Source organism: Strigops habroptila, chromosome 5, assembly GCF_004027225.2.
Source record: "Strigops habroptila isolate Jane chromosome 5, bStrHab1.2.pri, whole genome shotgun sequence".
Classification (NCBI taxonomy): Eukaryota; Metazoa; Chordata; class Aves; order Psittaciformes; family Psittacidae; genus Strigops; species Strigops habroptila.
Genome location: NC_044281.2, coordinates 75,212,754 through 75,225,529, shown reverse-complemented (window position 1 = coordinate 75,225,529; position 12,776 = coordinate 75,212,754). Strand labels below are relative to the sequence as shown.

General features: G+C 39.7%; 1 protein-coding gene across 1 annotated transcript in view; it reads left to right on the top strand.

Moving 5' to 3' along the window:
- The window catches only part of HSPA12A (heat shock protein family A (Hsp70) member 12A), a 62,712-nt gene that overhangs the window by 15,830 nt on the left and 34,106 nt on the right, over nt 1–12,776 (top strand). The window contains exons 2-5 of the mRNA XM_030487940.1: nt 1,131–1,216; nt 3,788–3,915; nt 10,640–10,826; nt 11,725–11,829. Of these exons, the coding sequence (XP_030343800.1) occupies nt 1,131–1,216; nt 3,788–3,915; nt 10,640–10,826; nt 11,725–11,829 (506 nt within the window). The remainder of the gene's footprint in view (nt 1–1,130; nt 1,217–3,787; nt 3,916–10,639; nt 10,827–11,724; nt 11,830–12,776) is intronic.

Sequence of the window (12,776 nt, the reverse complement as noted above, 5' to 3'; positions counted from 1 at the left end):
TGACTGCAGATGCTGGGTCATTCCCCCCACAGTGTTATCCCAGAAGTGCTACCACTCTTTCTGATGGGCTTGGCCTTGGTCTGTCTTGGAACCAGGTGGCACTGGCTCTGTTGAACCCAGGGGAAGCTTCTACTAGCTTGTCACAGAAGCCACCCTTGTAGCCCATCTTGCTACCAGAACCTTACCATGCAAACCCAATAAAATACAAGAAATAGAAGAGTATTCAATAAACTCAAGGCTTAAATTTGAGGGCAGAGGGATATGAGCATGGACAGGGTGTGTGGTACCATTTCTACATTCCATTTTGATACACTACTGCAGTCTTCATAAAAGAACATATTAATAAATCCACCTGAGTCATCAGTTTTTAATTATTTTAATAAACCATTTCTCTTTCTGTCATCAATGGGGCAAATACAAGAAGGAAGAATACAAACAGTGCATTACGGTGTTTGTCACTCGTTTGGTATGTTCCTTTAAATGAAATTTCAGTCTTGTATGCAGGGTAGAAATAGTTCTTTGATTTGTTACTAATACTTTCCTTTTTCCCAGCTGGATTCTGTCCTGCAGTAATATTAACAGCTGCAAGATGTTTCAGTACAGAGTGCATTGAAGAATAAAAACAGAGACAGTATTGGGAAAGTTTCAGAATAAAGGCTCATGGTGGAATAATTCAAATCCACTCTTACTGCATTGTCAAATTGATACAAACTCCTCTTTTGCTCTTAAAATGAGTCTGTCCTTTTTGATCTCACAACTTGTGTTTAGTTTCTGCATTCGGGCATTTAAATCTGAGTCTATTGATGTGAGTGTATAGCGTTCAAGCTGCTCGTATCAACTATGACTTCTCACTGTGTTTAGAAGGACTTGTAAAATTAACTTACATGGTAATGTAATCGGCAAAAGAATGGAAGTTAGTTGTGAAGGTCAGAGAAATGTTTTAAAACCAAACCTGCAGTTGTTGTGTCATAGTATGTTGTAAAGGCAAAAATGTATATTTTACGTGGCTGCTGTGGAATTTGCTTTCTTACTGAGCAGATTTGTTACAACAGGAAGAGTGTAGCAGTAAACAACTGTTCTGTCCTACTCATTCTGCATACTGACGCTGAGGAATTTTGGTTTCCTTTCAGATGCAGTTTCCACATCTGCTTACTCATCACCAGCCAAAAGCTTGGGAGACCCTGGAATCACTCCACTGTCTCCATCACATATTGTGGTAAGAAATGCACTCTTAACAGGTACTGTATGTTGTGTGTTTAGTGGGACAGAATTTCTTCAGAAAGTTGTTATTTCCTCACATAGTGACCCCTTTTATGCTACCCATAGTCTTAAGTGAAATTTTGGTCACAGTGGGTTTGGTGACAGAGCTCTCATTCATTTCATTGTGGGCCTGGTTTTGCTTTCTTTTTCTACTTACTGAGCTGATAGATTTGCTCCTGCATATTTTTGTATTGAACGCAGGGGCTTCTTGATCCTCAGAGTTCCCGAGTTCTGTCCCTGTCTCTCACTGATTTGTTTAGGCAGCCCCTGAAATGTCTCATTCTGTTCAGAAAAAAAGGATATAAATTATATTCAACAGTGAAATCCAAATTCCTAGAGAAAAGAATCTCCTCCAGTGCATATATAGAGAGAGGAGCTCAAAATAGAACTGGTTTAGTTTCTTAAGGAAAATCTTTCAGAAGCAAGCAAATGTCCCATAAAGGTAGTGTGTTTTAATCTCTTGCACATCATGATTATTTTGTTGATAAACTCTCATTAAAATTAGGTCCCATCTGTTTTTAAGGTCATCTGCATCATCTGTAACACAGTATATGCACGGTGTATTTCTTTGATATTGCAAAAGGTCATGTTCAGAACACATTGCTATCCTTATCAGACTTTTTCCTTAGCTTTTTGAATCGGGTTCAGAGTTGTGCAACATTCCTCTTCCAGATTTCCAGAGCACTCTCTCATAATTTTTTGCTCTTATTCCATTCTTTCTCCATATAGTCTAGAATTTATTCCCTTTTTCTTCTGTCATAATGATGAATTTATATCCTCTTTCAGTTAGATTTTCTCCTTAAACTCTTTGAGGAAGACATATAAAAACCACATTGCCCTAGTTGAAAAGCTGTATTAGGAGGGCCCTAACAAATCTTTCATTATTTCAGACCAAACCTTATTACTCTTGTTTCTGCATTTTAAGTAGTAGACCTATGGGATGATCTTGGAAAAGGTAGGGGTACAATAGAAAGGTGCTGGAAGTAGCAGGCATGAAGAGATAACAGTGATATATGAGGAAGATCGCAGAATCACAGAATGGTTTGTGTTGGAAGGGACCTTAAAGCTCATCCAGTTCCAACACCTTCCACTAGAGCAGGTTGCTCCAAGCCCCTGTGTCCAACCTGGCCTTGAACAATGCCAGGGATGGGGCAGCCACAGCTTCTCTGGGCACCCTGTGCCAGCGCCTCAGCACCCTCACAGGGAAGAATTTCTGCCTAAGAGCTGATCTCAATCTCCCCTCTGTCAGGTTAAAGCCATTCCCCCTTGTCCTGTCCCTACAGGCCCTTCTAAAAAGTCCCTCTCCATCTTCCTTGTAGGCCACCTTTAGGCACTGGAAGATGCTGGAACACTGCTCAGAGAGTGAGGACATTTGGCAGTTCCTCTGTAAAAGATAATAACAGTTGCTTCAGAGTGTTCTTGAAAGTGCAGGCTGAGCAGCAGTGGTGGAGGATTCAGACATGACCTATATGGTAGTAGGTCAACAGGTCTGTTCCATGGTGATTTTGCCAAAATGATGTGTATGCAGATGGGTGTATTACCCACCTTCACGATGACTTGCCTGTAGCACGTAGCCTTTTCACCAGTATTTACAGCTTGTTCTCTTCCTATCTTGTTAAGCTGTTAGTGCTTTAACCACACCAGCTTGTGAAGAGTAGCTCCTTGCTGTTCATTACTTATTCCTCCTTTATATAGGATTTATGTTAGGCAACAGCATACTAGGGAGTGATGCAATTCCTTGTTTATTCACATTGGACTTGATATCATGTCATTATCATTTGGGCCATAAGCCTTCCACCTCTTCTTACTGTTCCCTCATTGCCCTTGACTGTGTTGTTCAGGGATTGCAGGTTTACAGGTAAAAGGCAGGGAGCAGAATTCAAATTCACTGTAAGCAGCTCAATAGCTTTCCACATTCTAGCACAGGCAGGAGGAAAGAATGCACATAGTGCTTACAAAATCAGTGTTATGTAAATTCCTCATAAATAAATAATTATCATGGGATATAAAGCTTATGGCTGTGTTTTGGGTTGTTCTATCTCCACTAGTTTTGAAGGACACTAGTACCTCATGTTTAAGGTTATGACATAGTTTACTCCTAAAACCACCAAATAAATCCGAAATATACCACTTGGATGAATATAAACATTTTCCTAAAATTGATCAACTGAAGAATAAAACCCCAAGCAAACCAGCCTCCAAACAAGTAACCCAGTGTTCAGCCATAAGTTTTAATGGTACCAGACAATAGCTTTTCCAAAAAATGAGTGTGAAGGAAACTCCTGATTCAGAAGGTTATGTGTGAAAGGCTCCAAGAAATATGTTGGTATGTATATTGAATTTCCGCTTCCATTGAAATGTGCAGCTTTCTCGTCTCAGCTTCTGTCACAAATACAACTTTAGGGAAGTCCTTATTTCCACTGAAGAGATATGCATGTCTCAGAGAGCAGAAATACTGAAGGGTAAGACAGGTTACAGTTACTCTAATCAGTGACTCGGTGTCTATTTTGCTTCTGCTATTTAACAGAAGGACTCTGATGCAGATGATGCCGTAGAACAGTTATTTCTTGTTGTTGTGGCTATTGATTTTGGCACAACATCCAGTGGCTACGCCTACAGCTTCACCAAGGAACCAGAATGTATTCATGTAATGAGGTAAGGGCTGCAATGCAGCATTTAGTTTTCGATTGTGATAGCATGGCCTGTCTGCAGTAGCTATAGGTATTCTCTACAAGAGCCTGAAGTGTCCAGATTTGTTTAGTGTTGCCACAGTGTATACCTTTGTCATGGTTATAGTTTTTTGTTGCATCTTACTATATTCTAATTGGCTTTAATAATCAATGTAAACACATCCTCTTTCTTTTGCTGAGTTTACAAGATGACATGAGGAAAGGGAGGGATCAGAGAGTATTTAGAATTGCTCAGGGAGCAGTGATAATTATTAAGTCAGGATGCCCTTTCTCAGCGATTGAGAGAAACTGCACATTTATTAAGGGTCGTGGCATTTCAGAGGTGCTGCCTGTCCCTTGGAATCATGCTTGTATGCAGTTGTGTCTGCAATGCTTAGTTACTTGCACACAGAACCTGGTAGTTCGTTTGGCTGATTTAAGCTTTTTAGCATTAAATTTAAATCAAATCTCTGATAATGAACCAGTACTGGGAAAAAAAGCAATCTAAAGGCATGAATGTGAAAATTTAGGTTTGAGAAATCTCTTCTGTATTATATGTATGTAAGGCACAGACTTTAGGTGCCATTATGTAGCTTGGGGATTTTTAATTTCTTGATTAAATCAACACCATATAAATTTATGCATATAAATCTAATGCAGTCACAAATGCTAAAACTATTATGGCAGATGCCTGGAAGGACTGCCCTACAAACCATTTTTATAGTGTTTTATATGCTTTTTTAAAAACTTGTTTTTATAACTAAAAACCTATACAATTGTTATTAAACTATCTTTAAAATGACTGTGTTGTAAAAAGTCCAAGGTATAGATAATTTCAGATATGAACAGGGTACGTATGATAACCTTGGCCATACAAGTTCTTCTGAACAAAGCTGCTGTGGGTAATGTACTGTTTGCAGCAGTGTAATTGTGAAAACAAAAGGGCAAAAAGACTGACTTGATGTAGTCCAGTGTGATATTCTGTGATTTTTCTAAGCAAAGATGCTAGCTGAGTGCAGCTCTCAGCCTCAGCAGACAGTATGGATTGTGCAGTCAGCCTACATAGCTGGTTTTGTGTACAGCTGCAGCTATTTCAGAGATCCAGTGCAGCTGAGCGATTTGAAATACTGTCTAAAGGGAGGTAAATTTTGCATCCAGTTGCAAAGATACCATTTTCAGTTTGGATGAGTAATGCTTCAAGGCCTTTTATGCATCTCATCATCTATTGTTCTCTGAACAGCACAGGAAGCTGCATGAGGCTGGAAGTCAAAAGGACAGGCCGTGTGTTGCTGTCTCAGACAGGTTACAGGGTTGTCAAGTTGGAACTTTATGGATTCCACTTGTCTGATGACAGCCCATGATTAATCAACTTTCTCTAAGAAGAATATGAAATGAGGAAAGATATCTCTGAAGCTGTACCTGAACAAACCTAGTGTTGTTCCTATAATCTCTGTGGAAATTTAACTAAGTGAAATCACTGCTGTTTCTAGGGATGTCCTTTATGCTCTTTGGACTCAAAATTTTGCCTCAGTTCCCAATTTTTGCCATTGGGTTCACACTAAACTGCACTAAATTGCAGACTAGATCCTTTTTCCAGGATACCAGGCTCCCTGCTGGGACACTAAAATCTAGGTGCTGTGTGGCCAGCTGAGACTACGTTCCAAATCTTAATTGACATTTTACTACTTATAGTTCAAAACATCACTTTTTCTTACTTGCTCAGTACTGATAGCATGATTCTGATTTCAGACCTGTGTAGATATGAGATACAGATGTAAAAATAAATTAAATCAGTTAATTTATATATCCTCAACCAGAAGGGAGGAACGTATTTTGGGAGGAGAAATGTATTCAGATTTCCAACAAGGTATTTCAAATAATGGAAAATGTTTTAATACCAAAAATGATTTATTTTTCCTCAATAAATATTGCTGGCAGGGAAGGATTTTTGGGAAGGTATACCAAAACTGACTTATGAAATAACATATATAATATTTTTATAGATATTTACATATAAATGCACATAAATAATGAAATTCAATGAAAAGAATGGTGTATGTATCAAAATAAGGCTTCAGTAGTTCAGAAGGTATCAAGAGGTTCAAACTCTGTATATTATGGGCCTCACATGTTGGATAATTTACAAATATTTCAGCAGAGTAAATGTAACTTTCCGCCTGCACTCGAGAATGTTTACATGAAAATAAAGCCTACCAGTGATGCATCGTCCTCTTTGCTTCCTCATGTATTTTCCACCTTCCCTACTTAGTGTTGATCCTTTCCAGACATTTAGATTTCTGACTGCCTGTTAACAAAGCTGCCTTTCTGTAAATGTCTCAGTAATGGGTAAGATGGGTTTATTTAGAAGTCCTACTCAGAAAAGAGAGAACACCCAGCGCTTTACTACCACGCTTGAGTGTAATATCAGCAAAGTTGTGATTCTAATCATATAATCAGCAGACAAGGTCAGGTTTTTGACTCTGTGTATTTAATTGCTGTGATGCCCAGTACTAAAAAAAATGAATTTATAAACATTGACCCAACAAAGTTCTTTAAGCATATACTTAGCTTTAAATGCATGAGTAGTATCACTTGTATCAGTAGACTAAAGCATGTATTTGGAGTTGGGTGTGTGTTTCTAGATGATGGATGAATGACTGCACTTTGATTGCCTAGCATAAATCATTGTTTTATCAATTTTAATTAAGGTAATAATTCATGCCTGTCAGCTCTTGCTAGTTCTCCACGGCTTCTATAAAGATGATAGAATCCCAGACTGGTTTGGGTAGGAAGGGACCTTAAAGCTTACCCAGCCACAGGCAGGGACACCTTCCACTAGAGCAGGTTGCTCCAAGCCCCTGTGTCCAACGTGGCCTTGAACACTGCCAGGGATGGGGCAGCCACAGCTTCTCTGGGCACCCTGTGCCAGCGCCTCAGCACCCTCACAGGGAAGAATTTCTTCCTTATATCTCGTCTCAATCTCCCCTTTTTCAGGTTAAAGCCATTCCCCTTGTCCTGTCCCTACAGGCCCTTGTCCAAAGCCCCTCTCCAGCTTTCTTGTCAGCCCCTTTAGGCACTGGGAGCTGCTCTAAGGTCTCCCCAGAGCCACTACCTTCAGGCCTTTGTTGCGGAGTAGAAGTACATGTTACAATGAATGCTGTTTTCTGCATACCTTGAGACCGTGAGCAAAACGTATAGAAGAGCCTGGCCGTGAGTTTAGCAAGCACTTCGGTGGTAGGGACAGTGCCAGAGCCACAATGAAAGCTGTAGAAGGAGTTAATAATGTCTCTGTTGGAGGGAATACAGAAGGTATTAAACGGTTTTGGAAAAAATCCTATTGATTTATATACACTTAAGTGAAGTTATAAATGTTTTGGCTGCTGGTTAAGTAGCAGCAGTCTGAATGTATTTCACAAATGGAGAAAAATAAATGGAATAATGCACGTGATTATGAAACAAACTGCAGCCTGTCTTTGGAAGGAGGGAGAATGTGGTCTTTTTTCACTGTAACTTTACTTCAACCTTCAGGTTTTTCCTTTTCCTTCTCTTCCCTGTTTGATTGTAATTCTTGGCTTGCCAAGACACATGCTTGCCTTTCTCCTGTATACACCCTCCTAGCTGTGTTCAGCTACATTTTGATGACCCTACTGCTTCATTTCCCTGACTGTTATGCTGCAGCTCTGGATCAAATTCTCATCACTCTGCATGGATCACTCTCTGCTCTGTCTGTCAGCCAGATTCAGGGCATTTCTCTAACCTTAGTATAACCTTGTGATCCTCTCCATGCTAACTTTCCTATTGTCTCTTTTTTTCACTTTTAATATGCACTCAGACCCTCTGTGGCTATAAACAGGTCTATGCTGATATGTGGATCTCCTCCACTTTGTATCAGCCTAGGAACTGGTCTCATATGTTTAAATTTAGGCAGAAATCTACCTTGGGTTCTGCTTGAATAGATTCATAGCTCAGACCCTGCTTTGAGAAGATATCCCCAATGTGCGTTACTTCTGGCTTGTATTAGTCTATGCTCTGAACAGGTATTTCCATATATTTTTCTTTAGCCTGAGAGCAATTATTACCATTATTTTGCCCATATTGGGAGGCTGAAAGAAAACTGCAGATGATGGTGTGAAATCCTAACCCTACTGGCTGGAATCCTCCACTAACTGACTGCTCCACCTGAGAAGGGTGGGCAGTCAGGAGTCACCATGCACATGCCTTTGCAGCTGCTTCTCTCTTAAAAAGGTGTCACACAGGAATACTTTTAAAGCTCTGATTGCAAATGGTAAAGTCGGATTTCCCCTTCAGTTTCCGTATTACTCTTTCTGTGACCGAACAGTAATACAAGCTGAGAACTATAGAATGTGCTGAGCAATTACTGTCTCGAGTTTCCATCTGAAACTCATCAGGAAGCAAACATCCAATTCTCTAGGTGGCTTTGAAACTTTCAGCCCATACCAGTGAGCATCAATTTGTCTTCATTTAAACTGCACCTTAAGTGTACTTATTCTGGACAGAGCAAATGCGCCCAGTGTAATGAAAAAGTAAAGTTTTGTTATTAGCCACATCCTATTTATGGAATTTCCCACTAGTGACTCAGAATGAATCATTAATGATTCCAAGCAAAAACGATAGCAGTCTGTCTCCTCTCTGCTTGCAGCGGGTGTGTGGGATTTAGCAATCTGGTGAAATAGGCAGCGTTTTCTCTGCATGGGCTGTGGGATCCCAACTTCTTCACATTGCAACCATATGTTTGCTCTAACACCTACTCAAAGATTTTTCGAGCTGACCAAAGTACGCTGCTAGCAGCAGGTTAGAAGAAATGACCTGGAGCAGAGCCTTTGCCAGCTGATAATAGCTCAGGGGCTGAGCAGTGGGAACTAGGGAGGTTTAGGGAAATTTTTCCAAGCAGATGAAGGTGTAACTCATTCAATTTCTCATCATGCAGTTTCTGTTTCCAGAGCAGTGGAATTGCCCTCTTCACTGAAGTAAATTCATAGACATGTGATTCTCTGCCATTGCTATTGCAAAAAAGGGCAGATTTCGCTCTGTTTGATCTAGTTGAGTGGCCTGAAGGGTTTCCAGCACTTTAGAAGATCCTGTTCCATGTTAGTTTGCCAAGTATTAAACCCTTAGATTTCAGTTTTTCATGTCAGTTGTTTGCCTTGGTCTTGAAGTCCATTAATCTTCAATTGGCTCAACTCTTTCTGAGAGTGAAAAGGAAAAGATGATTTTTTTTCTACATAGAATCAGCTAGGTTGGAAAAGACCTTTAAGAGCATCCATAACCTTCCTATGTCACAGAAACAAGCACCGCAAAACAAGGCAACCTTTTCGTGCTTGGCAATAGTATATTATGAAAGTGCGTTTGGCTATCTTTAGAAAAAAGCAATCAACATGTGGTTTAATAATGAATGCAGTTGCCTATGTGATCTTAACTTGGCTCCTGTTTGAGCTGTGTTATGATTATGTCTGATAGCATAAACAGATTTTCCACTAAAGCCGCCTTAAGAAAATGTTTTCTTTTAAGTGTTTGTTTCCCATGCTGAAAATACATGTATATAGGGCGAGGAGGAGCATTACTGTGAGTTTCTTGTTCTTCCATTCTGCTTTTTTTTTGTGATGGAGCAGTGAGGAGAAGACAAGAATGCTCACAGCTGTGTCTGTGCTTCCTACTGTCTGACCTTGTTGTCCGGCCATGCCCTCCCGATTCCTGCTGCTGGGTGTTCCCATATTCAATGTTCTTATTTATTTCCTCATTTATTCTGTGAATCAAGCTTTGGGTTGCTTTTGCCTTAACACTTTTGTGCTTCTTGGGTCTTTCTGAAGATGCCTTCACAATCTTGGTAGGATAGGATAGTTTCATTCACCATTTTACTGGACAGTAGTGAGGGAAATGCTTTGGTGGAGATAAGATACTTGGAGATTGGTGTAGTCTGCTTTATTTTTGACAGCTTGAAATTTTTACAGCATTTGGGGCTTTTAAAACACAAAATCCATCAACTTCAGGTGAGTAGAGAGTGCAATGCAGAGACTCAACATCTGCAGACGTGTCTTCAGAGTTTCATGTGTCCAGAAAATTAGGCACAGGATTCAATTCCTGTTGAACTGGCTTGTCTTGCTTCAGAGAACATTCTGTGAGAGAAACAGGGGTTTAATTGACCTCTCTGCAGTTGTGCTCAGATGACTTAAACAGGTCCCTAATTCAAAATGGGGAAAATATTTCCTACAAGGAAGCATTCATGGACTCTGATTGACAATATATAGGCCACTCATTTTGAAGATTTGGGGTTTTTTTGTTAGTAGCGTTCTTGGATAATGGCTAGATTTCTTTTTTCCTGTACAATATTTATTACATGCATACACTTAGTTTGAAAATTTCAGTGCAAAACTATTTCCTTGTTGATTGTGCATGGCTTACTTCAGGCAACCTGTATCCGTATCAAAGACAGAGTATGATTATGTCCTTAAAAATGATACAACTAACTGCAAAATGTATTGAATTATCTGAAATGAAAATTACAGTCCTCTTTTCTTGGATGTGAATAAACCCACTTGTTTTTGGTATTACAAGGATTGAAATTAGTGTTGTTGGAAGGGGAAAGCAGTCTCTGTAATCTGCCACCACATGTTTTTTCTCACAATACACTATTTTTCCTGCTGCTCCAAACATTAATATCACTTACTGAAGCTGTTTCACTCGTTGGATAGGCGATGGGAAGGTGGAGATCCAGGCGTATCCAATCAGAAGACACCAACCACTATCCTCCTAACACCTGAGAGGAAGTTTCATAGCTTTGGGTATGCAGCAAGAGATTTCTACCATGACTTGGATCCCACTGAATCAAAGCACTGGTTGTATTTTGAAAAGTTTAAGATGAAGCTACACACCACTGGTGTAAGTAATAACTAAATCCCTTGAATAAAATTGTGCATTTGCAACTCAGATTACCTTCCTGTGAACAGTACTAGATTTCTGCCTAAAGATTGTCAACTAGATGTGAAGCAGTTCTATATCTATGTTTAGAGAGTAAATAAAATAAATTCAGTTAACATTATGATTCATTTTGCTTCTCGCTGCATTTGGCAAGTGTATTTTGCCAGCCTTGTTTTTAGATCTTAGAAGTTCAATATCTGCTTTGCTTAGATCTTCATGTCCTAATTTGCCTGGGTGAAATTCATAGCTGTCGAGGGAGTCTGCATGAAGTTGGTTTGTTTTATAAATCTAGTCAGAAAGCAGAAATGGAACATAAGAGCCATCCAGAACTCTAGTGCAGAGGAGCAAATTTACCCTGAGTTCATTGTCAAAACTGCAAGTGCAAATCATGTTGCTAATTTGACATTATTCCTGCTGATTATATTTTTGTCTTTAATCCATTCTAGAGTTTTGGGACTTGGCCAGTACTTTCTGTAATGAGGTGTTTTCTGGTTTCATGTGTTGGTGGGAAGCCAAAAATCTATGCTTTTAACTCTTGGATTAAATATCTTGCATATGCAGCTTTGTTGCAATTAATTGCAGATACATTTATTGTAATTCTTTAATATTTATTCCATATTTCTTTCCCTGTCTGCAGTTATCTCTAAATACGATAAGTGTTTAAAAACAAGGTCTAAAATAAGCAGCAGATGTCATGCTCCAGGAAATTCAAGCCATGAGTTAGATCCTCTTCAGCACAATTTTGTCACTTTTTCCTAACCAGGTGGATAATGAAGAATTCCCTTTCCCCAAGCGGGGGGAATTAATTTCATGTTTACCTTTTCCTTTTAATAACTTCCAGTTATTTTCTTTCATGTAGAATCTTACCATGGAGACAGACCTGACAGCTGCAAATGGCAAAAAAGTGAAAGCACTTGAGATATTTGCTTACGCTCTGCAATACTTTAAGGAACAGGCATTAAAGGTAGGGTAATGCTTCCTTATCTAGATTTGCTGTATTTATAACTGGTATAAATGTGAGCTTAGCACCTCTAACCTTGCCAAGCTTTGACCTCAGTAGTATTTGATGTAAACAAAGTAAGGAAGCTGTAGAAACTCTAGGCAGGCTGTGGACTCTGGAGATCTCACAATAGCCTGAAGTGATTTCCCCTCACACAGGGGAAGCTTGATTCACTGATAGTAAGTGCATCAGTGTGATGCAGAGTTCTGAATATATTCTTACTGGACTAAATATTTTCCACTGCTTTTTTTCATAAAAAATGTTGATATGAAAAGACAGTTTAAACGTGCAGGTGCTGAACCAGAGGAATTGAGACTGTGTCCTGTCCTCATCTCATATACTTCTGCTGGAATGACACATTTTTCAACGTTCACACAAGGTCTCTCTCATGAGAGCAGAGTGGAGGGGCAGGATCACCTCCTTCGTGACCAGCAAATCACAGTTTTGGTGTCCCCAATGTAAGAAGGACATGGAGCTGCTGGAGCAAGCCCAGCGGAGGCCACAAGGATGCTCAGGGGCTGTACAAACACAGGCTGAGAAAGTTGGGGCTTTTCAGCCTAGAGAGGAGAAGCTCCATGAAGACCTCAGAGCATCCTTCCAGTGTCTGAAGGGGGCCTACAAGGATGCTGAAGAGGGACTCTTCATCAAGGACTGTAGTGATAGGACAAGGGGGGTAATGGGTTCAAACTAAAACAGGGGAAGTTCAGGTTGGATATAAGGAAGAAGCTCTTTACTGTGATGATGGTGAGGCGCTAGAACAATTGAAAAGTAAGACAGACATCTGTTAGGGGTTTAATTTGTAAATTCATACTGTGTTCTGATGGACTGCCTCAATTATGTTGCTTTTCTCTTTTCTCCTTTTTTTCCCCCTGCTGTGGTTGGTATGGCTTTTTATTTTCTATTTCCCATTT